Below are 27,508 nucleotides of genomic sequence, written 5' to 3' on the forward strand. Positions count from 1 at the left end.
CTCTGCTTAACTTTTGAGATCAGACAAAATGGTTGTGGGTAGAACACAGCCTGTGTGTGTGCCAACATGCTGATCCCCACCACAATCAGCAGGCAGGTCCCAGGGATACCCAAAGGCCATTCAAAACCTTCAGAACTCTCAGTTGATGCTGCTGTACTTGTCACTGGGGCCGGTGCAGCTGCTGTGCTTGCCGGCTCTCCTTCCGCTCCTCGAGCGCTCCGGCCTCCCCCACCGGCAGCCGTCCCCTCGCGGCCTCCGGCCCCGCTCCCGCCGCCGCTTGGTCCCCGGGGCCGCTCTCCCGGGCCGCTTCAGCTGCCGCCGGCTCCCGGGGCCGCTCCCCCTCGGCTCCCCGCAGCCTCACGAAGATGGAGAGTAGGGTGAGGGCCAGGACGGTGAAGAGCAGCCGGACGGCCAGGCACAAGTCCACGGCCACGTCCGTCCCGCCCTGCTGCTGGAGCCCGCCCGTATTACAAGCCATTGCCGTAAAGCACAGTGAGACAAGAACCTTAGCCCAAGCCCCATACTTGATAAACACTATCACAGCAAATACTGGCTCTACGTAAGTTACAACATTCTGAAGCTGTGAGATCAACAAGAACAACTCTGAGAGCCAATAAATCAGCATTGTGACGAGCGACTATTAATCTGGTCAGATCTGTCGTTATCTCAACCCTTCGTGCCCCACGTTGGGCGCCAAAAATGAACTGTCGAGGTTTAAACCCAGTCAGGTAACTCGTTCACTCACTTCCCCCCCCCCTTTCTTGCCCTCCCCCTGCTCTCGGAGGGACGGAGAGGAGAATCGAAAAGAATGCAACTCCCACAGGTTGAGATAAGAACAGTTTAGTAACTAAGGTATAACACAAATCACTACTGCTACCACCAATGATAATAATGATAAAGGAAATAACAAGGGAAGAGAATACATCATCTCACCACCAGCCGACCGATAACTCGCCCCCCAGGCCCAACCAAGCTCTGACCGATACCTCCTCCAACCCTGCCGTCTCCCAGCCCTTCCAGCTAACTCCCAGTTACATCCTGGGCATGACGTGCTGTGGTATGGAATACCTCTTTGGTCAGTTTGGGTCAGGTGTCCTGTCTCTGCTTCCTCCTGGCTCCCCTTCCTCCCTGGCAGAGCATGAGGCTCACAAAGTCCTTGGCCAAACCAAAACATCACCTATCAGCTCTGTTCCCAAGCTGAAAGTCAAAACACTGCACTGCACCAGCTACCAAGAAGGGGAAAAATGACTGCTACTGCTGAACCCAGGACAGTGGGGTACCCATGGGAGTGAAGACCTGGTATAGGATTTGGTTAAATCTTTTTCCATCAGCTGTTTGTGACAGCCTAGCAGACCAGTTGTTATTTGCTGACTGATTTTGTGGAGGCACCATTGTAGAAGAGTGTCTCGGGAATGAAATGAGGGCTTAAAAAAGGTATTTTATAGATTTTACAGAGCTTGCATCTTCAGTGAGCTGTTTGAAAGGGAGCGCAGAGATCTTTGTCAGAGAAGAAGAATCATGTCTTGGTATAGTGTCCTCAGGAAAAAATCTAACATACTTTCTGAAGTGCTAAAATAAGCTGCAGATTTAGCTGCCAAGCTATATTCTATAATTGCTACAAAATATGTAGTGTAGGATGGGAATCAAATGTTTGGTCTTGCAGCTTCAAGAGTGTTACACAGCATATAAAGAAAAACCCTTCATTATTTCAGTAACTGAGTGACTGTATTCAGTAGCATAATTACTGTTAAAATTAAAGCTCTCCTCAGATAACTGAGAGGCAGGGGTTTTTCATCTGACTCTTATAGGACTAGGCAAACTGCTTTGGATAAACTAAAACTAAACATCTGTCCTCTGTGGAATTTAATTGAATTAAGCATTCTTTAGAAATTGAAATATTATGATTTTAAAAGTAAAGAAAAATATTCTGACAGCATTTCTGGCCTGAACAAAACCTGAAAAATTCCACCTGGGAAAGATGACCACAAGTTTCTGACTTCTGTTCAGTCCCCTTATTGTCTTCAGCCTTCTGTTGAGATGGTAATGGGATGGAATTTGTCAGCAGACTCACTAAATACAGTATAACAGATTTACTTTATCTCTTGATACCTAAAAAGTAGTATATATTTTCTTCTGTATACATGGATATACAATATTTGAGCTGCTAAACAAAGGAAAAATGTGGCCTCATTCTGAATAGGAGTGTAAGCCAGCAGGTTTGAAATTTAAGAAAAAGATTGAGCTGCAGCAACATTGTCAGATGTTGAATTGATTTTATTTTTGTAATAATCTTATCTGCAATTTTGTATCATGTGTAATGTATCATGTGCTCTCCCAGGTAAGAAAAGACCATTGTGGTGCTTATCCCTAGAACAGAGATAGTTCAAATAAAGGTAATTGGAAAGGTCTAGTCAATAATTTATTTACTCTTATTTTCTTTCTTTTTTTCTCAAAAGGAGATACAAAAAGACATGAGAATGAGTGCCCAGACATTGGCAGAGATCGTGAAAAATACTGAATCCTTCTTGAAAGAGAACGGAGAAAGGTTGTCACAAGAAGACAAGACTATTCTGGAACAGAAACTAAATGAAGCTAAGACAAAGTGTTTGCTCCTTAGCCAGAAAGCAGAAGAGTCCAAAAAAGAACTGGATAAAGCGATGACAACAGCAATTAAGCAGGAAACAGAAAAGGTTTTTAGGCAACCATTTTATACCTTTATTCAAGCTTTCTATGTTTCTTACAGAATTCGTCTTGCAACTTACTATCGTGTGGTGGGTTCACCCTGGCTGGTCACCAGGTACCCACCAAAGCTGCTCTATCACTCCCCTTCTCAGCTGGAGAGAGAATATAACAAAAGGCTTATGGGTCGAGATAAGGACAAGGAGAGTTCACTGAGCAATTACTGTTATGGGCAAAATAGACTTGACTTGGGGAAATTAATTAATTACCAATAAAATCAGAGGAGGATAATGAGAAATAAAAACCACCTTCACCCCATCCCTCTCATCTTCCTGGGCTTAACTTTACTTCCAGATTCTCTACCTCCTCCCTCCCAGTAGCACAGGCAAAATAGAAATGGGGGTTGTGGTCAGTTCATCATACACTGACTCTATGGCTCTTTCCTCCTCAGGAGAGGACCCCTCATGCTCTTCACTTGCTCCAGTGTCAGTCCCCCGTGGGGTCGCAAGTGCTGCCTGCAAACCTGCTCCAGTGTGGGCTCCTCTCTCCATGGGGCCACAGGTCCTGCCAGGAGCCTGTTCCAGCACAGGCTTCCCATGGGGTCACAGCCTCCTTTGGGCATCTCTCTGCTCTGGTGTGGGGTCCTCCATGGGCTGCAGGTGGAGATCTGCTCCACCATGGGCTTCCATGGGCTGCAGGGGCACAGCTGCCTCACTATGGGCTGCACCATGGGCTGCAGGGGAATATCTGCTCTGGTGCATGGAGCACCTCCTGTCCTCCTTCTGCACTGACCTTGGTGTCTGCAGAGCTGTTCCTCTCATGTTCTCACTTCTCTCTCCAGCTGCAGTTGCTCATTTTTTTGTCCTCTCTTCTTAAACACAGAGGCACTACCACCATTACTAATGGGCTCAGCCATAGATGGTGGTGGGTCCATCTTGGAACTGGCTGTCATTGGCTCTATTGGGCATGGGGGAAGCTTCTCACAGAAGCCAAACCTGTAGCCCTCCTGCTACCGAAACCTTGCTTTGCAAACCCAATACATATTGATATACTCTGGAGAGATTTAGTCACCCAAACGAATTATGACTTTATAAACTGTTTGCTGGTTTATTTTCTTTATAAAATAAACAGCAACATATATGACAATCAAAATTTTTATTTAATATTAATGTATTTTAAATGGTGTATTTGCATATGATAGTTTGTAGTGCATAAAGAAGATTTCTAAACTGAAAGTGTGAAATTTCAATGTAGGTTGCAGCCATAGAACAGCTGGAAGAAAGTAAAAATACAATAGAAAATCTCTTGGATTGGTTATCAAATGTGGATAAAGAAGCAGAGTATGGCCAGAAGTTCAAGCAGGCAATAGAACAGAATGGAACACACTATGAAGAGGGAGATGTGAGGGCTTTGGAAGGAGAGGAGGATGACGTCAATGGTAATCTGCTGGAAATTCAGCAAGACATTGAAACTCAGGTGGATGGACTACTAAAAAGCACAGAAGATAATCTGAACCAGCAGTATCAGAAAGTCAAGGTACTGTTACTGGGTTTATGCAATGCTTAGGTGCTAAGCGTTTCAGTCTCCATTTAACATGAGTGAATTCAGTCTCATCCTTTCTGTCATAGACTTTGGGACAGGCACTAGGAAGTTTGTGACATACAGTGGTAGGAATTTCAGTAGTTAGAATGTATTGGAATTTGTCACTTTTTTTTGCTGTTAACTATGTTGTTTCCTGCAAAATAACAAAAAGGACATATTCTGCAAGGTAAATGTTTAGAATTGTAATGGTGAGTCCATTTTTAATTTTTATAGTGAGAAATGAATGCAGGTAAATGAAATGAGAAAAGCAGCAACATAAATTCATAACCTTTATGTGACTTCTTAAAAAATCTTTGTAATAGCCACAGATTCAAACCCTGGGAACACTGGTTGCCAGTAGCTGCAAATAAAGGTTTGCTGAAATTACATTCCCTGTAACTTTAACATATGAGCAGAGCACTATTTGCAGGCCTCAGAAGGATGAATTATATAAAACCACAGTGCAGCATTTTAAAAACGGGTTTTCCAGGTAAGGTAATTGGAAGCATTTAAAATAATAAAAGCTCAGTTTTATGGGTTTTGTTGACTTACAGTTGAGCAGCCAAGAACTTTTAGGTGTGGTTTGATGGCTATGTTGATGAAAACAGTTATGCTGGTAGCTGATACTTGGATTTTCTTTCTTATGAAAAAAAAGGGGGGGGGGGTACAGAAACCTAAGAAAATAACAGCATTTGTTTTTGTGTACATTAGGCTTTTACTTCCACTTTTTCAAATAGTTCTTTTCTGCACCTGATGCCTATGGGATACTTGCTCACTGTACTCATAGATGAAAAGCATACCAATCTATTTTACATAGCTATTTTACATGGAAGTAGAAGACCTTCAAGAATGGAGTTTTAATTTTTTTGTTTTGTTTTGCTTTTTAGGTTTTTTTGTTTTGTTTGTTTGTTTGTTTTAATGTATTTGAAATAGGGTTTTTATGTGGCAGACAGTTCTAGTTCCTATGACTTTATTTTTTTATGAGATTGAAACCATTTCCATGCACAGAATGTGTCTTGGTTTCCGATGTCAGAAGGATTGAATATATTTGATAAGAATCACTGCTCTTGAAACTGAAAGATCAAGTTAAAATAATTAAATAATAATGTTTGTTCACTCAGTATAAGAAGAAAGTGTCTGTATTTTCTTTACTGTTTAGTGCTTTCATTCCTTTTGATCTGTTTGCCTGAAATGATAGCTACAATGTGTGTAACACGAAACAGAACAGTTTTGATTTGGAAGTTGCCTACCTTTGACTGCTTTCTTTGATAAATCCTATTTTGAGACAGGGAATTAGGGAAAGTCTGATCACAATAAGCACAGTAAGTGTTCAGTAATACACAATTTTTACTAGGAAAAAATGGGAAAGATTGATAACACCTACTTTAACTGTACTAGACAGAGTATAGGGGAAAGTGTTTGTGTGGTGTATATATGTCCTAGTATTTTTGAGTTCCAGTGATATTTGAAGATTCCCACTAAGTCATAGGCTGTGTACCTGACTAAAATCGCCATTGAATGTTTCATGACATTTTGAAACTGCACAGCAATATGGTGACCAGGAGTCACTCTTTCATTTAAATTTCAAAATGCTTTTATAAATAAATAAGAGGAAAATAAAGAAAGCTTTTTTGTCATTTTGATGGACTTTATTTTACTCATTGTTTCCAAAGAACTATCCGGAAGGTGCTGGTCATTATTTATTCTTTCTTTTCTTGTAGGCTCAACATGAGAAAATTATTTCCCAGCAGCAGGCTATCATAATAGCAACTCAGTCTGCTCAGGCACTGCTTGAAAAACAAGGGCATTACCTTTCCCCTGAAGAAAAAGACAAGATGCAAAGGAACATGAAAGAGCTGAAGGCTCAGTATGAGACTGCTTTGGCTGAATCAGAACGGAAAATGAAATTGACTCGTTCTTTAAGAGAAGAACTTGAGAAATTTGATGCAGACTATAGTGAATTTGAAACATGGCTGCAGCAGGCAGAACAAGAACTTGACAATTTGGAGGCAGGTGCTTCTGACTTCAGTGGTATTATGGTCAAATTGAAACGGCAAAAGAGTTTCTCAGAAGATGTTATATCTCACAAAGGTGATTTACGGTATATTACAATTTCTGGACAAAGAGTTTTAGATGCTGCAAGGTCATGTAGCAAAAGAGATGGCGTGAAGGTTGACAAAGATGGTATTGATACTTCGGCTACATATACTGAAGTGCAAAATAAATTGGATAGTGCTTCAGATCGTTTCAAATCTCTCTATACTAAGGTAAGATTTATTTATACTGAGTCGGAAAGAGTACTATAATTTGGAATTTTGTGTTGAAAGGGTTTAGCTGATGGAACAAGTACTGTGAGAATTTGTAAATTCTTTGATTTGTAAAGTTAGGTGACAGGACAAGATACTTTTCTAGAAGGTTGCTTTAGTCAAGTGCTGAACTGTCTAAGGTCTGAATGGATGAAATTTTCTAAAATGTATTGCAAGGGAGAAATGAGATTAGATTTCTCCATTGTACTTTTCAGCCTTAAACAAACTCTTTGAGTTTATGACAGGAGACCCGAGTAGCATTTTCCTGTGGAAATAAATTGTGATACTTCTAGATGGATAATATTTCTTTAACAACTTCCTTGTGAAATTTCCCACAACTGTTTATTTACTTGGCTTCTTCCTAATAAAATCAGTAGAGAGCTAGACTATGCCAAGATTAACATTCAGAATTTCAGTTTTTTATCCTGAAATAGTTTGTCCCAATGTGACCTTTGTTGTCAGCATTTGGCTTGCAAGAGCATAGTGATTTGAGGATAGCGATTCTTTTCCACTCTTCTGTCAGATAAGCATTTTATCCTTAACAGTCTGAGCTTAGTCTCTAACTAATGGGAAACTAGCAGTGCAAAATCCTTTATGTACCTTAGCGAAGGAAGATAATCCAGCTGTTTGTGCCAGGTGCACATATGGAATCTATCTGATAGAACTAGACAAACATCACCAACTGGTCTCACGTGCCAAATTTCCTGCTGTTTTAAGGGAAACAAAGTGTTGTTTGATACTGATAATATTTTGCAATTTTAAACTTTTGAGATAATGATGAATTAAACCATTTAAGAGGGAGTTGCTGTCAATATCCTTTGACTATGCCATTTCGTAATTTTCTAAGATCATAGGTTCAGACTCCTTAGTAGGGCTTCAGTGTTCACTGATACAGTGCTGGTCCACAGCAGTTGCCATCTTTGTATGGGAATTTTCATCACTTCAACGTTATTCTGAGAAATGTAAATTCTATAAAGACATGGATTTGATCACTTGATTACAAAAACTATGTAAACGCTGTTCTCTCAAACAGTCTGTGAAGCAGGATCTCCATTTACAGAAACTCATTTTCACTTTTCACTTAGACGAACAGGGAAGCTAAAAGCTTGTATTAACATGTTAGATCTCCTTCAGATGATTTACTGGATTAGTTTTGAGTGTGAATCTGAAGATTTCATCACAAACTTTTCAGAGAGCTTATTTTGATGTGCATAACAATCCTATGCCAACAGCTTGATTTGTGGTCTCAGATTTGTCAACTCACCAAATTCTATCCCTTCCGTACATACATCTAGCACAGACATAATAGACATACTTTAAACATTTCACCATAAATAAGGACAGCAAGTAGACTTTTCTTATTAAATTGAGTCTTGAAAGACTTTCTAAAAAGTGAGATCTGCAATTTGTGAGATCTTCCAAGTTGAAAATGGGTTTGTAGTAATTGTTTTGCCTTTTGTAAAAGCTTCTTGCTTTCAGTAAATATTTATGTTGATTTCATTTTTATAGATCTGTATTCACACACAGGCGTATGACTTTATAGGCTTATATGTTGAAGGAATCTTAAAGTCAGTTAACTGGTTATGAAAATGAGTGCATTCTATGTTTGCCCAGCAGATGGAGAACAAGTGCCATATATAAGTATGAAAATACAGTGTATGGAAAGTTCAGACTATAAATTTTGAAAGTAACTGTTTATAAATATTATGATTTGATACAATCAGATTTGCTTGTTAAATATCTCCAGAAAAGTCTGAAAGAGTTCCACTGACCTTTTTATGTGATTATTCACTGTTTATATTTTGGGGCATGATAACATATAGGACTAGTAGGATCTTGGTCAGATGACATTCTTAAGTGACCAGAACAAAGTGTATCTGCAATACTGAGCCATATCACTTTGGATTTGTTATGCAGGTAAAGTATTTACGAGAGCAATATTCTGCTGCCTGTAGTTCAGTGAACATACATGTATCTTCTGTTTTTGAAGAAAAATTCTAGTTTCCACTGGCTGCATTTTTGGTGTCAGAGCGCTGATAAAGAATCTTTTACATTGATGGATCAAAAAGTATTGCTAATGCTTTTTTTATTCCAGTATAATGGGTTAGATTCCAGTTTCCCACCTGCATCAGTGAATTCAGCCTAACTCACACTTGAGGAGCACAAACTGGGATGACCTGCATAGCCTGTCCAGCTGTCATGCTTAAGTTCAGAAATCACTTAGACAGTGGAATGATGATAGGAAAAAAAATCATGTAGTATTTCAGGAAGGAAAGTATGACCTTGAGATTGCTATGAAATGCAGCACACATTTTAACGCTTGGGTATTAGCTTGTTTGTTTTCTACTCTTTTAGTGTAGCATCCTTGGAAATAACCTTAAAGACCTGGTGGATAAATACCAGCATTATGAAGATGCATCATCTGGACTTTCATCTGCTCTCCAAGCCTCTGAAATCACTGTGAACAAACAACTCTCAGAGCCAATTGCAGCGGATCCCAAAAATCTCCAGAGACAACTAGAAGAAACCAAGGTGAAAAGCTTTAAAAACCAGAAGTACTTCTGTCTTATAAGGAACTGCTTTTTGTCTGAAAAGTAGGCTAATCTAATGTAATCCAAGTGGCTGCAGGCCAAATTCTTGCCTTGCACATGGGCATGCAGCTATCATAGTTCTGAAATTCAGCTGTTCAGAGTGTTACCTGAAAAGCACTAGGGTGAAAAAAAATGTGGGCCCAAGGTGCCATTAGGAGTGATGAAAGCAAGATGTTTTTCATATCACTTAGCAAAAGATAGGGTGAAACCTGGGAAGTTTTTGAACTAAAAAAGGATTTAATGATTATAGTTTGCAATAGAGTAGGGCTTGGGACAGACTTCCTGATAGGAAAAACTATTTGATGTTTGTTGTCTGTGACCTGCTTTTCTATGTTCACATTTGTGCATTACTGCATTATGCAAGGGATCTTACTGAATAAGCAGTGTGCTGTGACCAGCCTGTTTGCCTGCCCCCGTTGTATCCAGGGCTATATGCCTTGCAGAGAGTGACTGTAACATAATTTGAACTGCACAAAAAAACAGTATTTTGGTTTTTTTTTTCTGCACTAACCCTCATCCTCACAACTTTATGTATATCCTAGTGGAGGCAAGACAGGTTGATGATGGAGACTTAAGGTAAAACTCCAGCTAGCTGCGTAAAATGTAGGTTTACAGAAGGCTTTAGGAACCCAGGTATAAGGTGAGCTACATAAAGTTTCATACAGTCTGTCATCTTTGGACTGAATCTTGATCATGGTCATGAACACATTCATTCATCTATACTATAAAAAAATGCAAGATTATTTTTCAGTGGGCAAGGCTGTTAGTTGAGCATTTCCTCACTGGTTTTGTCTATGATATGTGGAGTATCAGTGAAGGTCTGATATGTTTACTATTGACAAATGATAGTCAGTGGCTCTTGGAAGGTACATGCTTTAACCAATTTCCCATGCATCTGCCTGAGAAGTAGTTACCTTTACCACACAGTATCTTTCAAACCTGCCATTGGTATTGCCAAACACTTTGGTGCATGACACATCAAAGGAGACAAATCCTAGTGATGTTTTAAGATGTCAAAATTGAAAGTGTAAATTTTGAACTCCTGACAGTGGGACACATTTGTGCTTCCAAGGGCTAGAAAAGTAGTAATAACACCAATTACGATTTGAAGCTTTGTTTCTTATGCCAAAGAGAATTATATCCTATATAATGCCAATTTTCATGCAAGTAATACAAAAGGAGTGAGTACTGGGGATCTTTATGAGACACCTACATGGATTACTTGCCACACAAAAGAATACTTAATGAATATGAGCTTGGAAGAAGGGAGAGGGTACAATGTGTCAAAAGATCCAAAGCATCAGAAAAAACAGGAGGCGGAAGAAAGCAAGCCAGTTAATGAAAGCAGAACAAAGAGTATTTTTGACGAAGTCAGGTGTTGCAACTAAGAGCTGTCGCTGATAGGCAGCACATGCAGCTGATAATCCAGCTAGACACAGACCTTGGCACCATGGTGGGGTCTAATCTTTTTATAGGGATTAACTGTTCTTCAGTGCTCCTAGCATCAGCTTGCTTGCTTTCTAACAGCATACAAGGTTTTCTGGTACTTTTTGTTTTCTACCTCCGCAAGTACACTGTATTTGTCTAGTATAAGGAAAAAATATTCTCAGGTCTGTCTGAGTTTTATTGTGTCAAGTGGGTCAATAAGACCCACTATGCTATGTTCTGGCACACTGCTGTGCTCTGGATAACAGTGCTGAATGCACTGACATGACTTCTTTGTCCTGGCAGGGCAAATAGGTTTACCTTCTGAGTCATATGTTCATTGAATTAGTATGTATCAAAAGATAAATGAGAAGTCCCTTCATTTTGGACTTGTATAAAGTAAGAAATCAAAACAAAAATACATCATATACACTAGCACAGATGCCTGAAATAAAGACTATTGATCCTAAAGTACTTTTATACACTGGGGAGAGAAAGACACTTTCAGAAGTTGTTTCAGCCTTCCTGTCTTTCTCTGTTGACTCTGGAGCAAGTGACTGTTGGCCTAGTCTCTAAACCTGTGTTCCTTGGTTAGATGGACAAACCTAGGCATAATCCAATGGCACTGGCCTCAGGAGACTCATAAACTGTGAAGTCAATCGTTTTGTTTCAGTATGTTGCTGTTTACGCTGCGATACCAGCCTGATCCTTTTTCAATGCAAGTGACATTGAACATGCGACTACTGCAGATGACTGTGTGTTCCACCTCCCCCACCAGCTGTAGTCTAATGCTGAGTTGAAAAATACATTTATTTTTCTTCTGGATAGTACATGAGTCTATACAAGTGATCTTTAAAAACAATTAATCAAAAAACACATTTCAAAGTTACGTGCAAGAAATCAGTTGAGTCAGAGAAGTACTGTACAACAGAAGATGAAAAAGATGGTGAATAAACTAAAACAAAGGCCAGATAGTCAACAGCAATCATAGCCACTGGTGAAGATTCTTCTTAGAAGAGCTCATAAGTTGAGTTAGTTTATTCCCAGCGCTAAGTGTAAATTGTATGCTGTAACTTAAGCCTTGCAAACGTAACTACTGGCTGTACTGAAAAGTATAACTGATAATTGTGGAATTTTACAGGTTCTTCAGGGACAAGTTTCAAACCACCAAATTGCTGTAGAAAAACTGAAAAAAGCTGCTGAAGTGTTATTGGATACAAGGGGAGAGTTGATGCCAGACAAAGATGAGATTCAGAAAACACTGGGTAAAATGTTTACTTTTCTTAATACCTCTTTTTATCACTTGTGTCTGCATGCAGGTACTGGAAGTGACAAAATACAGCATTTTAACATTCTTGTGTCATTGTTCAAGTCCATGTTTTGCTGAGTCATAAGCTATTTCAACACAGTAACTTCATTGTTGGTCTGTCTGCTACATTGATCCATGTGATTTCCACTTAAAAGCTGTCATTTTATTCTTACACCCTCCCACCTCCACCCACCACCTCCAAAATTGGGATTATGTTTAATTCTCATGTTACTGATGGGCATGCCAAACAGAGGTAGTTATTTGCTGAGGATCGTAAATTCTCCTGTGGGAAGGAGCATGGTAAGGTTCAAGGAACTGACTCCAATTTTATGTTTCCAAGTAATTATTTGAAGTTTGCTTAGCCAAGGAACTATTTCCTTCTGACTTCAAGAAGCTGTCTGCGATGGGGTTGACCTTGGCTGGCTGTCAGATGCCCAGCCAGCTGCTCTCTCACTCCTGTTGCCCAACAGGATGGGGGTAGAAAATAAGATGGAAAAGCCCATAGGTTGAGATGAAGGCAGGGGGATCACTTACCAATTACAAGTCATGGGCAAAACAGACTTGACTTGAGGAAAATTAAATTTCATTTATTGCCAAATAAGATATATTTCAATAGTGAGAAGCAATGACCCATTGAAGCAACACCTTTTTTTCCACGCTCACCATCACTCGTTTTTTCCCAGCTACTCATATCTCCTCCCTGCCAAACAGTGCAAGGTGAGTGAGGAATGGGTCATTGTGGTCAGCCCAGTAACAGCTCCTCACACTTTTCACCTGCTCTACCGTAGGTCTTCTCTATGGGCTGAAATCTTTCAGGATAATCATGCCCCAGTTTGGGCTCTCTATGTGCTGCAGTTTCTTCAGGGAATATCCACCTTCTCCAGCACAGGGTCCTCCATGTGCTGCAGTGGGGTTATATGCTTCAGCATGGTCATCCGCAGGCTTCAGGGGAATCTCTGCTCCTGGAACACATTTTCCCTCATTTTCTTGTCTAACCTTGATGTCTGCAGGGCTGCTTTTCACACTTTCTTTTCCCTTAATTCTCAGTCCCAGGCAGCACTTTCCTCTTTCTTGAATACATTTTCTCAGAGACACCACCAGCTTGGCTGAGGAGCTCCGCCCTGCTCTGTGGTGGGTCATTTGGAGCTGTCTGGAACCACTTGTGTCTATCATAGGGCAGCCCCATGCCTCTTCTGGCCCAAAACCTTGCCACCTACACCCAATACTCTTTCCTGTCAGTTGTGAGAAGTAGCACAGCATGACATTCACCACTGTCTGAAGTTTGAAGACTTTATGTGTGTCACACAACTTGTCTCTTACTGGAATCCCGTAAGTAAATTGCAAAGCAACAAAATAAAACAAGCATGGGCTTGCCTCTTTGGGGCTGGTGATGAAATTCCATGGGAGATACATGGAATTTGTAACTTTCAGAGGTTTATCCCAAAGTGTTGAAGGTCTAATGAAGAACCATCTGGAAGAACCTTGCAGCTCTAACAATAACATAAGAGACATAATCGTAAAAGAGCTGTCTTATACTATTGTATTTCTTGGGAACAGTCAATAGCTGTCAAAACCTAGATCTGCATGGGAACCAGTTTCTAAAAGCTGGGAAGTACAGCTGTAAGCTGCTTCTTCATTTCCCTTCTCCTGTGGGCTTCTTGGCTCTATTTGAAGATTTTGATCTTTGCTTGTGTGTTTTTTTTCTGAATAAAGCTGGTGCTTTTGCTTCATCCTGATATTGGCAATATTTGACTCGCACCTCATAAGAACTTGTAAAATGAATTAAAAGCTTAGTTTTACTAAAGGAAAACATTTGAATATATTTTCTCTTTATCAGATGATATTGTGGAGAGGTATGACAATTTATCCAAATCAGTGAATGAAAGGAATGAGAAGCTCCAAATAACACTGACACGATCTCTAAGTGTGCAGGATGGCTTGGATGAAATGCTGGACTGGATGGAAGGAGTTGAAAAGAGTCTTGAAGAACAAGACCAAGTGCCTTTGAATTCTGCTGCTATTCAGGATATTATTAGTAAAAGCATTGTAAGTAGCATTCTTTGAAAAAAGAAACATTTGATAAATCAGAATTCAAGAGATAATTAAAATCCTAGTTTAACACCTATAGCAGATTCCAAATACTTAATAAAGAGGACTGTTTTGTGAAGCGAAACTGCACATAAGGTTTTTTGTACCTGAAATAGATCTACACTGATTATCTAGCGTACTGATTTGTTGCTTCCTATGGTGGACCAGTTTCAAATCTTAAAATTTAGTTATAAGCAATACAAAGTAGTTCTTGTTTGTTTCAGATGCTAGAACAAGACATTGCGGGCCGCCAAAGCAGTATAAACACCATGAATGAAAAAGTTAAGAAGTTCACAGAAACATCAGATCCATCCACTGCATCCACACTGCAAGCTAAAATGAGTGAACTTTCAGGACGATTTTCTGAAGCAAGTAGCAGGCATAAAGAGAAGCTTATAAAAATGGAGGAGTTGAAGACTAAAGTGGAGTTATTTGAAGGTCTGTCAGAGAAACTTCAGTCATTTATAGATGAGAAAAACCAGGCACTCAGTGAGACAGAGGCACCAAGAAAGGATGTTAGTGAAGTGTCTCAATATATGCAGGTACTATAACATTCCATTTGAATATGTTGTGCATTTCTAGTTTAACTCATCTAAGTGATTGAATAACAAATAAGGCATGCTTGTATCCCAGCTTCGGTTGGTTAGCTAAAATCAAGAATTCAGTTTTGAACAAGTGATTGTAAAGTCTAATATGAAGAATGTAATTCTATTTTGCAGGAAGCTAGTGTAGAATTGGCACAACATAAGAAGGATCTAGAAGTTTTGCAACAGCTTCTTGAAGAACTTTCATTACGTGCTCTTCCTGGAGATAAAGCATTGGTATTAGAAAAAGTAAATGCTTTGTCAAAGAAGTTCAGGGAGGTAGAGGAGACTGTAAAGGAAAAGTAAGTTGAACAATGAAAGTGTTTCCACTTTGGCTAATAATACGGTGCATGTTGTGATGACTGCTGTCTTCTCACATGCAATCTCAAGAGATTGCAGTTAACCATGTAGTAAGAGAGCTTTCTAATTTAAAAACAAAACAAGATTCTATTCGGAAATGCCTCTGTAGTTAGTCTCTCTGGTTCAAGAGCTCTAATGTGGGCTGTAAAGACAAGTGCTGTTTAAATTTTGTGATATTGACTGGAGTCCTGTCAGTTCCAAGAAAACTCTACTTCCCCTCTTCTCTGATAGAAAATAAATTGCTGCTTGTGCAAAGTGCTTTAGAGTACTGTTTGGAATCAGGCTGCTGGATAAATTATTAGAGCTTCCTTACAAACTTCTTGTACAGCAAGACTAGATTTTCCACATTCTGCTCATATCCATAAAATTGGCTTTTGTGACTCTTTGAATTTGGGAATAGCAATAGCAAATTGATAATATCTGTTGGGTTGATTATCAGAAGGAACACTGTCATTCCTTTAATTGTCTTTAATTGTCTAGAGAAGAGGATGTATCATCTTGTCAGAAGCAAATGGATGCTTTTGAGCTCCTTGTAGAATCATTAAAGAAATGGATAAAAGAGACGACAGAACGAATTCCAGCAGCACAACCCTCTCTGAATACAGAGGAATTAAAGAAACCTTTGGAAGATACATTGGTAAGACATTGTAGAGGGAAAGTGAGATACAGCTGAAGGAAATAGGGCATCTATTACTAACAGAAAAGTACAGACTTCAGTTGTAAGCAGTCACAGTGACTGGGACAAGGGAGCTTGCTGTCTGCATTTACATTCCCATTTCCTTCGCATGTTTGGATATACTTCAGGGGATTCCCTAGTAGCAAGGTTGTTTCTTTCTCTATAGTAAATCTTCTAAGTCTGAAATCAGTTTTGTAATGAGCAAATTACTGTCTTTCTTAACCAGAATTTAAAAGATGAATGGACATCAAAAGCCCCTGAACTGCAGAAAATGAACAGCAGAGGAACATTGCTGTGTAATCTAATTACTGCTGTGACTTCTCCTGCCAAACTGAGAGCAGTTGCAAAGTCAGGTATGCACCTTCACCTCATTCCAGAAAACTTCTGATGGTGAGAAATGGACTTACTGTGAGTAGTGTTCAGTGCTTCACTTACCCACAAGTAGAAGAAATACAAACCCTCCTTTTGTAAACACTGCACACCATTGCTGCCACAGAGGTACCTCCTTAATGGCCACAAGGCTATTCGTGTGACACCAAAGAAGCATATAAAGGTTTACAGAGTCATGGACTTTTTGTTAGAAGGGTGATGAGGACATGTTTTATCCAAAAAGTGAGCCTACTCATCCTGATACAATAGCATAATTAATGCCAGTTAATGATTTAGTGGAAACAAAAGCATGAAAGGGAATCAGCTCCGTATCTCAGCGTGACTTTTCTGGGCCAAAATGTATTTCCAGTCTGGAGCTTTTTACTGGTAATCTGATTTTATAGGCAGCAAATCCATTTCCATGATTTTCTGTACTCTACTGTTTAAATGTTAATTTATTTTACATAATCCAGTAATTCTGCCAAGTATCATTCAAGCCATAGTTCAAGGCATGTGCTACCTAAGGTGTTTTAATGGCCATAAGCACATTTTCAGTCAGGTCTGGAAACAAATTCAAGTATGTTGGCCTTCACTGGTCATCTGCAAAAGATTGGGACGGTAGGGACTGCTGGAGGATACCTATTTGGCAAGAGTAGAATGCTTTCTCAGATCTCTTTGTGGTAACTGTCTCTGGTTTCATTCTTGTTTGAATTTTAAGTAAAAAACATTTGAAGAACATTTTGGAATCTTACATGGGATATTTGGCCTCCTTCCTTGGCCCCTTTCTCTACTCCTTCATATCCAGATAGAAAAATAATGGAATAACTAGCATATGAGAGGAGCTGTAATCCTCCAGATAAGAGAGTATTTGCCCTCCTGGACAAGAGTTGTACTGTGTATCACTTAATCACAGTTATAAATATTGGACTCCAGCTAAGAGAGCATGAAGATTTACAAGGCTCTGGCTGGGGCCTGTGACTTCTCTTATCTGGTTTGTTTTCTCTTGCCATCCTCCAGCTGCCACTAATGTGGTCCTCACTGTCCAGCTGGTACTGTGGGGTGGATGCCTTTTCCAAGGCAAACATTAATCTTTCTCTGTCAGTTGCTCATCGGGGAATACATATATGCAGGGGAGCAGGAAGTGATTCTCCTTGCAGTTCTCTGTAGCTTGACCATTTGCCCAGCTCTGTGGTCTGATAGCGTTTTACAAAGCCCATGTAGCCTTGGGTCTAGAGGCTTTGAAACTATGTTTAACTAGTAGGGCTTACCTGGGTGAGTAGCTGCCTCCAAGTGATAGTAATGATGCCACATTACAATGCCTGTCAAGTGCTTATGACAAAATAGGGAGATATTTGTCCACCTCATGTCCCTGCACGCCACATCTACATGTCTTCAAAATACTTCCGGGGTGGTGACTCAGCCACTTCCCTGGTGGGTACAGGTATCCTGAGTAAGCAGTGCCTTTGGATGTGGTGTATGCAATGACCATTTTTATGCTGCTTTGCTGTGTAATGTTTAGTGTTCTCCTCAGAGTCTCAGTGTTTGCCAGCTAGCCCTTTCACAGGCCATACCCATACCAAAGGCCATATCCAAAGATTCTGGATAAAATCTTATTCTCAATAGGCAGTAGGGAAGAGGTTCCTTTTGGAGAGAAGAAGGAAGTGATGTTATCCATATGGATGTGATTAGGCATCATAGTTAGGGCATAGACCTTTGTCTACTACAGTAATTTATTCAGCAGAGTATTGTGAGAGCTAAGACTGCTAATATATCATGCATATGTGCATACTTGCATGTGCATCCATGTGCACACCCATCTGCTATGCATATGCTGTGCATATGTGGTCCCACTTACATTACTAGATGACTGGAGCAGCTTTAAACATAGAACAACCTTAAAATATTTAAAGACTAAAAAAAAAAAAGGTTATTACAAGGTTAGCATTCAGATATTTCTTTAAAATTATAATGACAGCTATGTGTCACACTGTTTTGAAGAGGAAATGCAGTGCTGGGGTTTTGGTGGGAAAAGGTCCAAGTAAGCATGGGATTTCATCTCTTAATCCACAGGTGGCACAATGTTAAACGGTGATGCAGGAGCTCCAGGAGCTCAGGATTTCCTGAAAAATAAAGGTCAGTAAAAATTTCAGGATGTGATAAAAAAATGTACTTGCCAATTACTTTTAAACGTTTAAATATATTTTTTTAATATTGTACATCAGTCTGCTTGTAGCAGTCACTAGCAGACTGAAAATTCACATTATCATAATGTAAGGCAACTATATTGACTAGGGCATGATACTAAAATGAATTGTATAAATACCTTCAGTATTTTCTTTGAAGACAGATCAAATTTGGCTGTGTTTTCTGAATCAATATGCACTTCTGTAAATGTATACAGGGATAGTTGTTTTAATGTAGCACATGGCTTTGGAGAAAATTCTAGTATGTGTGTATGTGGCTTGAAACTTCTTAACACCCACCAGTGTTCACAACACTCACATACACAGACATACAAAGACACCCATTTTACTTACATTTTTATCACTGTGTGTGACCAACCCTTTTACAGAAACAAAGGAACTGACACAGGCACTTTATATGTGCTTATGCATGCCACGTCCCAAGTCTGCAGTGTCTGCTCTCCTAAACTATAGTCTACTTAATACACCATCTGCCTGTTGTGCTCTCTCAGTGATAAAACACATTTCTAATGATATATGAATGGTGAGCAAAAAATAATTGCAGCAGTGTTAGGCTGTTGTGTAACTAACTAAACTGCAGTCTGGTATGTTCAACTTTTTGTCATGGAATTGTTGCTTAAAATACTAAAATAATAATGGATAGAAAGATTGAAAAGTATTAATTTACCTGAAGCTCTTACAACTAGGAACTTATATTAGGTCATTCAGATGTAGTGTTACCACTTTTAGAGTGAATTGGAAATAACTTTTAAAATGTTCAGTAACTTCTTACTTGGGGACTATTAGCTATTGTAACTTAGAGCACTGTTTAAAAGTTCTTGAAGTCTAAGTTTTGTTTGAAGGGCTTGTAACCTCTAACACAGTCTTTGTGCATCTTTCCTTTTACAGAACTGACAACTGTTCAACAAGCCATGTCTGATGTAAATCACAGTTATGAAGATTTGGGAGTTTTATTGAAGGAGAAGATTTCAGAACTAGAAAGTATGCTTTCAAAAATGCAGAATATTCAGGAAGAGTCCACGTCAATGATGCAATGGTTGCAAAAAATGGACAAAACTGCATCAGATTGGGAAGCTGCTCCAACTGATAGTGAAACGGTTAAAGCCCAAGTTGAGCAACATAAGGTGCTTTGTGCCTTTAAAAAATACTCTTTCTTGCAGTTAATGGGCAAATTGTATTTGAATAACTTGCATCTCAGCCTAGCTTAATGTTGCAGAGGGTATTTAAATGATCCTAGTAAGCATGCCAGTCATGCTTAGAGCAAATCTGGCAAACTGTCAGTGGAGTAAAAGGAGCACTGTGTCAGAGAGGAGTCATGCAGGTCAGAAAATAATAATTTTGGAGGCCAATTTAAATAGGTGAGGCTGTATTGATTATGCAATAAACTTCTTTGGTCTCCTTACTGGTTTAGAGATATATACCAGGTTGCTTGTAAGATCTGAAGAGCTGTATCTATCCGAAAGCTATTTCTGCAGCTGCTGCTGGTTCACTGACACTCCACAGACCTCCCAGTCGCTGCAGCTGTAGTGGCTTATGTCTGTTCCAAGGCAGTGTTTCTCTTCAGCAGCCATGTTATGCTTGTTAAGTTATATAGCTGCACAATAGTCTCCTCCCTGTTTTTTAATTGATAGAAGAAAAGCACTGAATCAGCAGTAAGCTTCTGTCCTGTTTCAGCATTGGAGACTTGCTTTTCTAGCAACGAAGGGCAATGTTTACACATATAAAGACTGGTCTGTAAAGGGTAATGTGAGGCATAGAGAAAATTTTTCCTTGCCTGTGATTGTGCATAGACAAGGACAGAATTTGCTTCAGCTGAGGTTCTTCTTTTATATTTGGGGGGGGGGTCACCCTTAAAAAGTAAGCTGAACAGCTACCAACTTTCCTCAGACTTAGATTACTTTCAGGCCTAAAACTCAGACTAGATGTGGAAGAAAGCTAGCTCCTAATTTTTCAACAGAGAATGCGCAAGGCTAACATAACCATCTTACCCCTGGTGTAGTAGTAGAGAAGTGTTCACAGTTGGAAAACTGAGTGAGTGCTCAGGCAAAGGTCATCTTTCTGAAGCAGCTGGACCTTTTACTAATTTCTAAATCAAGCACAGTTTGTTCAATGTTTCTTTTAGTAGTTTTTAGATAATTAAAATGCAGCTCCATAGGGCAAGCTTTGTTACTTGAAAATATTCATGTAAGAGCCCTTTGCAAGGCATGTAAGGACTGTTCATTTCTTTCTTCAAGAACAGCATGAATTAGGAATTGCTGGGGCATCTCAGTCACTTTAAGCTGTGGTGGTCATTAACTATGGTTCTAGGTGAGCTACAAGAAGCAGTATGTCTGTGGTAGCAGGATTTCCACTGAGGTAAATGAGGCCACACCATGCTCCTCTCTGCTGGTGCTAGCTGAGTTATTTCTGCTGTGAACTGTACTGTGTGTTTGTCAGTTTGTCTTTTGTACAAGAAGGGAATCCAAGTATATGTGAATATGATGAGACCTAGTAGATCTTATTTATTTGAATTCTTCTAGTTCTGTTATTTGTTCAAATTAAACAATAATTGTTATTATTACTGTAGTTTAAATCTGTCAGATTTTCTCTCCCCAGAAAACCCTGACCAGCAACATATGCTATTATAAAGTGTTTTGAGAGTCATAGCAGAAAAGTGGAAAATGTGGAAGTGTTAGATAGTTATTATCTTCATGCTTAGCATCTCAGTATTATGGACTTCAAACTTTAGGCTTTACTCTTCTTTAGTCTTTTATTTATTTGCATATTTTATCACTTGAATTTTCAGCTTTTTGAAACTGAATTAAAGCAAAGTGTGAATAAAGTGCAGGAACTGAAGGACAAAGTGACAGAGCTGTTGGAGAAGAACCCTGACTCTCCTGAGGCGCCCAAGTGGAGACAAACATTGGATAAAATAGGTACTTCAGTAAAGCTGTATTATAGCTCAGACTGATTTAGAAGTTGGTTTATTCTGAGTTTTTTAATGTATTAGCAATCACTACTATTTTTAATGTCTTACTCTCTCCTTAATTTTTTGGGAAATAACTCCCTTTACAAGAGTGTAGATCTGGAGTAATTACACATGTGTCCATGATTTTGAATTTATACTGCAATTGTGAAAAGCTATAGGTTGACGCCCTGTTTGAGAGAGCTTTATCTTTTTTGAATAGTGTGCAGCTAAAACTCAACTGGTCAGTTTCTGCTCGAGATACATGTTTCATGTAAAGAACAGTTTGAGTTCTTGGTAATGCTCTTTTTCATGCTTTTTTTCCCATGCACTGGTGGCTTTTGTCATTTTGTGATTTTGGTGGCTTCTTGCCATTTTCTAAAATTGATTCCATAAATTTTGCCCTAAAAAATGGAAATTACCATTTTTGGACAATAGATTTTGAGATACTGCTGTGCATAATCATCATGATCTTCTAAAAATTCTTCTTAGGTTTGTAATATTTTAAATAAATCATAGGTCAGTCTTGTTTCATACTGAAAAGCATTTCTATAGCTGCAAGAAGAATAATTTTAAAGCTGAGAATTTTTCCGACCTCTCCTGTTTGTAAGTGAAACTCTGAAAAGTTTAAGTAGCAGGTAAGGTCTCAAACAGAACTTGAGTAGTGTTGAAAGAGAATTATTATGGAATGAGCAGAGTTCAAAGACAGTGAAGTGGCAAAAAAAAGCCCTGAAAAAACAGGGGTGAAATTCAGGGACAGTGAGACTTCCCAAAAGATCAAAGCTGAATGAGCAAGCACTGACAGTATCGCAGAGGCAATGGGGAGGTTACAAGACCATAGATTGGCCTAGGTGTGAACCTAAACTGACACAGCACTTTTGAAATAGGTGTGCACAGAAGTATTCTCATGGCCTGTCACTAGGTACCTGGTTTAGATGTCTAAATGAGGCAGTTAATCTCTACCGGCTCCTAATACAGACATTTAAAAGAGGTGTGTGCTTTCAGAGGGCTGCTCAGAGTAGAAGCTTAAATTTGGGCTTCTGCTCACCCTTGTAAAGGTGTCTGCTTCTTTTTACTGAATAAGCAGAAAGATTTGTCTATCTAAATCAGGCAGCTAAGTTTTAACTGAGTACAGCCTTTGGCTTTTACATCATTTGATACCAACACCTGAATTTGGTGGTATTTCATTTTGTAATATTCTAATCCCCATTTATTACACATTGTATATTCATTGCTCTAAAAGTTCCATATGTGGCTGTGCTAAACTGCAGACCTTCATCCAAGTGTATATGGATCTGACTGTTAAAAGATGTATTTGCCGAGTCACTGCAATAAGCCATCTGGAGTTAATCATCAAGAAGCCTTATTAGAGAGCTCCGTTTATGTTTCATATCTAGTCTGCTGTCTGACAACCCATCTGCTAGAATGTGCATGCAATATGTTAACATTATTGTTGTTAGATTCCAAATGGAAAGAACTCAATCAAGTTGCATCTGAAAGACAACAAAAACTGGAGGAGTCTTCAAATTACCTGACCCAGTTCCAGACAGCAGAAACTCAGCTAAAACACTGGCTTGTGGAAAAGGAGCTAATGGTCAGTGTGCTGGGACCGCTATCAATTGATCCTAATATGCTCAATACACAAAAGCAACAGGTTCAGGTGAGTAGTCCCAGCATTCATTTTTGATTTAAGTTTCTTCTGCTTTTTTGCTCCTAGCAAAGTACTGATTTGCATCTGGATAGAGTACAGTGAAGTTAGTGTGAGACATTACTTTTTTTTTATCAGCAAATAACCAGCTTAAGTCCTACTTGACTACAGTAATGACATGAAAAAATTATCGTAAGAGTAGAGATCAGAACAGCTAAAGGAGATACTGATCTTCTGATAAAATTTTTTTGTTTTGCCCATACTGTAGTTTCTCTGTAGTCAGATGTAAATGTTCCTTTGAAGTTTTATTAATTTGATTGTGTATGCTACGTTTTATGGTCAGTCTTCATATACAGTTGACATTGTAGAACTAGCTTCTTGAGACTTTACTCACTTGATTGCAGCAGTAGCTAACAAAACAATGAAGGTGAGTGAAATGCAGTACTGTGAGTAGATATGGAGCCAAGAACACGAAAGACTAAAAGTATAATGAAAAAGTGGAATAGTTTACTTACAGAAATACAGCCAACTGCAGACAAAAGAAAGGTGGACAAAGTTGCAGAAACTAGAAATGTTAATTTCAAACATTTATATTGCTGTCAATTATTTTAAACTGTGATAAGAAATAACATCTGTATTTTGCAAAAATATTATTAAAGCTGGCATATCAATATTGATTAAAATGAAGTGTTTAAAACATGAACTGTGCATGTGAAATGAACTAATACTGTGTGAAAATGACTTAATATTGGTTTCTGAGTGCTTCAAAAATCTAGACAGCTGGCATAAAACTTTTGTGTATCACGTAACAGTCCTTGACAGTTAAATCTAACTGACTTAGAAATAAAGGGTTTGGAATGTTGTGTAAAATAAAGGCATGATACTTGTCCCTCCTTCTTCAAGCACTGTGACTTACTGACTAAAAATAAAAAATACTGGGAAGCAGTGACATCAACTTTAAAGTTCTTACAGTGCACATTCACTCATTTTGTGAATTATTCAAATATCCTCTGTGCTATAATAATATATTGCAACATAACGTTAGAATATGCTTTCTTTGAAGTTCTATCTGAAGACAAATATTGAAACTGTCTGGGAAGGAAGGCAGTGCTTGAAACTAAACAGCAATATTTTACTTGGTACGGTAACTTAATTACTGTAGTCTTAACAGAATTGTTTACCTGTATCTACTGATTGAATTTCCATTAGATAATATGTAAATGAACCTGATTCTTTGATGTGAATGCTTGGAAACAAAAGTTTATGTGTAGGAGATGCAATTATTTCACTGGCTTTTAAACTTGGGGATCGATTACTCAATAAGACAGCCTAGCTTCTTCAGATTCCAGAAGATTTTTGTCAGGAGCACTTGGCTTCTTTTTTTCATGAAGTTAAATGCTTTTTTAAATTTTTCTTTTTTACCAGATTCTGCTCAAAGAGTTTGACACCAGAAAGCCACAATACGAGCAATTAACTATGGCTGGTGAAGGGATTCTGAAGAGACCTGGTGAACATCCACCCTCCCATGAAATTGTAAAAGAGCAACTGACAGCTGTGGCACAAAAATGGGACAGCCTGACTGGCCAACTGAGGAGCAGATGTGACCTAATTGACCAAGCCATTGTGAAAAGTACAGAGTATCAAAGTCTACTCAGAAGTCTATCTGATAAACTAAGGGCCTTGGATAGCAAACTAAGCAGCAGCCTGGCTGTGAGTACACAACCTGATGCTGTGAAACAACAGCTGGAAGTTGCTAGAGAAATGAAGGAGGAAATAGAGCAGGAAATGAAGAATATAAATGCAGCTCAAGCTCTTTGTGAAGAGCTGTCAACACTGGTTGGAGAAGAGTATTTGAAAGCGGAACTTACAAGACAGCTAGATGGCCTCTTAAAATCATTTAAGGATATTGAGCAAAAAGCAGGTTAGTATTTATTTAAATAGAAATAGTATCTAAGGCATAAACTAGAGCATCACTTTACACAGATGCTGAGTGAGCTGTGTCTAATGTCAGTTCTTTGTCAACCCCCAAGCAGTTGTATGTTAGAATTTAGGAGAGTGCCGTTATCTTAAAAAGGTAAAAGCAATACTTGGGATCTCTAGTGAACAGTTTGGAAGAGAATCTGAAGCACAGTAGCAGTGCTGCTTTTCTCATCTCTTCCTTCATTCTTCACTGAATTAGAATACCAAACGAGGATTCTGTTCATTGAACTACCTAGCTGCGTAGGTGCAGAGTGTAAGCCAAAATCACAATTTTGGGGCAAGGACCAGTTAAAGGCTTAGTGAAATGCAGTGGTGATTGTATAAAACTGCCTGTGACAGAAGACGACTAGTAATAGAAACCCTTCCCTGTGAAGAGAAGAACTGAGCAAGCAATACACTGCAAGCAGTATTGTACTTTGTTCTCCCTAACAGCCTCAGTTTTAGCTTTTCAATTTCCTCTGGTCACAAGGAACTTCAAAGGATCTCCCTAAGAACATGTATTGCCTGCAGGCCATGAATTAGACACTGTTAGGCTAGATGACATCATATTCCCTGTGCTTGCACTTCATAAGACCATGAAACGTGACTCTGCTTTTTACCCCTAAAGTCTGCCTGGGCACAATTTGTTTAGGCACAGACTAGCTAAACTCATCTCATTGGATGCATGTCCAAATGCCTTCACTGCTCTGCTGTAGTACAGGCACAAGTCTGTCCCTTGCAAGAAACTTGGTTGACTTGGTTGTCTTCCAGTTGAACACCACATACTAAGGACCAGCTTTCCTTACATTAATGATCATTCATGATAGAATCAATATTCATTATTCTTTCTTCACTGAATATTAGCAGGTTCTGAGAATGAACCTCTGTGCTGTCTTCTTTTTTGTAGATAACCATGTTCAGCAGCTTCAGTCGGCATATGCGACTTCTCATCAGTTCCAGCAAATGTCTAAGGACTTTCAGGCTTGGTTAGGCAAAAAGAAAGAAGAGCTGACCCAGGCTCGTCCTGTGTCTGCCAAATTTGATACCTTGCAATCACTAATTGAAGAGCAGAAAGATTTTAAGAAGACCATGACCAATCAGATTAGTTCATATGAAAGAATTGTTGCAGAAGGAGAACGTATCTTACAGAAGACTCAAGGAGCTGACAAAGCAGCATTACAATCCCAAATTGCTACACTCAGAAGTAACTGGGATGAAATTAATAAGCAGGTAAAAGAAAGACAAGATAAATTAACAGATTGTTTGGAGAAAGCCCTGAAATACAAGCACCATGTAGAAACTCTGCAGCCATGGATAGAGAAGTGTCAAAGCAACCTGTGTGAATTAAAAGTTGGCATAAACCTTGTTGAAATAGAGAATTCTGTTGTTCAGGTGAGGGCCTGGCAGAAAGACCTGGATAAACACCATGGGACAGTGGAGCTATTAAATAATACTGCTGAAAATTTGCTCAGTGCAAGTGAAACAGATAAAGAAATTGTTCAGGAGGAAACTAAGGTGCTGAATCAGAAAGTGAATGTGGTCACAGAACAGTTGCATAAGAAGAGAGAGTGCTTGGAAAACATGGCACAAAGGCTGAAAGAATTTCAGGAATCATCCAGGGAAACTGAAAAACAGCTTAAAAGTGCCAAAGAACATCTGGAAGCTCACGACTCACTTGGACCTCAGTCATTCAGTAACAAACACCTGACAATGATGCAGGCCCAGCAGAAAGCCCTGCAGGCTTTAAAGCCTCATGTTGATTTAGCAAAAAAGCTTGCCCAGGACCTGGTGGTCGAAGCATCTGATTCAGCTGGTGTTACTGACCTTTTGCTCCAGGCTGAATCTTTGGAACGAGAATACACAGCTGTGAACCAGCAGGTTGAAGATAGGTGCTCGTTCTTAGAGACAAAACTTCAGGGAATTGGCCATTTTCAAAACAGCATCCGAGAGATGTTCTCTCAGTTTGCAGAGTTTGATGATGAACTTGATAGCATGGCTGCAGTGGGGAGAGATCTCAAGGTACTGCAATCACAGAGAGAGGACATAAAATGTTTCCTGAAAAAGCTGGAAGATCTTATCTTGAGTACTGAAAATGCTAATAAAAACTGTAAAATTATGCTAGCCACAGAAGCTGAAGCTTCTCCTGATCTTGTTGGTATAAAAAGAGACTTGGAAGCTTTAAATAAACAGTGCAACAAGTTACTAGACAGAGCAAAAGCCAGGGAAAATCAAGTGGAGGGTACTATTGGCCGTGTGGAGGAGTTTTACAGTAAGCTAAAAGAATTTTCCAGTCTGCTTCGGAGAGCTGAAGAGCATGAAGAGTCACAAGGTCCTGTTGGAATGGAAACAGAGACTATCAATCAGCAATTGAATACATTCAAGGTAGGAAAATTTCTTTCTCACTGCTACAAAGTATTCTACCACAATGCAATTTTATTAAATATCATTGTGAAAGGAATTGGTTAAGTGCAGACCTTGAAGGAGTCTTGTTTCACAGCAGTCAGTTCTACCCGTATGTTTTTAATCTGTTTTAAATGGGGTATCTTCTTGTGCTCCAAAGCCTTCCTTCACTATGGCTTAGCAGACATTGGAAACCTTGCATCCCAGCTCACAGGTCCTGCCTCCAGTTCCCTCTTAATCTCCCCTCACTATCTTGTTTCCTTATGCAATCCATCTGCCATTATTGTTTTTGAGAACTGCATATTGTGTCTGTTTTGAAGTCCATGTATTACACAAACTTTCTTCTTCACCGTGGTGTGAGTTCTAGACTCCAGTGTTCACATAC

The 27,508-nt window shown here is 39.2% G+C and overlaps 1 protein-coding gene across 7 annotated transcripts in view; it reads left to right on the forward strand.

The window, feature by feature from the left end:
- DST (dystonin) overlaps window positions 1-27,508 on the forward strand; it is a 298,075-nt gene that overhangs the window by 192,322 nt on the left and 78,245 nt on the right. For all 7 annotated transcript variants that reach the window (XM_062626135.1, XM_062626136.1, XM_062626137.1 and 4 more), the window contains 16 exons: window positions 2,457-2,690; window positions 3,934-4,215; window positions 5,982-6,527; window positions 8,922-9,098; window positions 11,724-11,847; window positions 13,729-13,937; window positions 14,204-14,521; window positions 14,699-14,865; window positions 15,404-15,560; window positions 15,826-15,952; window positions 18,039-18,101; window positions 19,061-19,296; window positions 20,958-21,087; window positions 22,577-22,776; window positions 24,190-24,685; window positions 25,631-27,105. In XM_062626135.1, the coding sequence (XP_062482119.1) occupies window positions 2,457-2,690; window positions 3,934-4,215; window positions 5,982-6,527; window positions 8,922-9,098; window positions 11,724-11,847; window positions 13,729-13,937; window positions 14,204-14,521; window positions 14,699-14,865; window positions 15,404-15,560; window positions 15,826-15,952; window positions 18,039-18,101; window positions 19,061-19,296; window positions 20,958-21,087; window positions 22,577-22,776; window positions 24,190-24,685; window positions 25,631-27,105 (4,941 nt within the window). The remainder of the gene's footprint in view (window positions 1-2,456; window positions 2,691-3,933; window positions 4,216-5,981; window positions 6,528-8,921; window positions 9,099-11,723; window positions 11,848-13,728; window positions 13,938-14,203; window positions 14,522-14,698; window positions 14,866-15,403; window positions 15,561-15,825; window positions 15,953-18,038; window positions 18,102-19,060; window positions 19,297-20,957; window positions 21,088-22,576; window positions 22,777-24,189; window positions 24,686-25,630; window positions 27,106-27,508) is intronic.

The sequence above is a fragment of the Pezoporus occidentalis genome, unplaced genomic scaffold, assembly GCF_034315485.1.
Source record: "Pezoporus occidentalis ecotype Australia unplaced genomic scaffold, CSIRO_AGI_Poc_V1 ctg29, whole genome shotgun sequence".
NCBI lineage: Eukaryota > Metazoa > Chordata > Aves > Psittaciformes > Psittacidae > Pezoporus > Pezoporus occidentalis.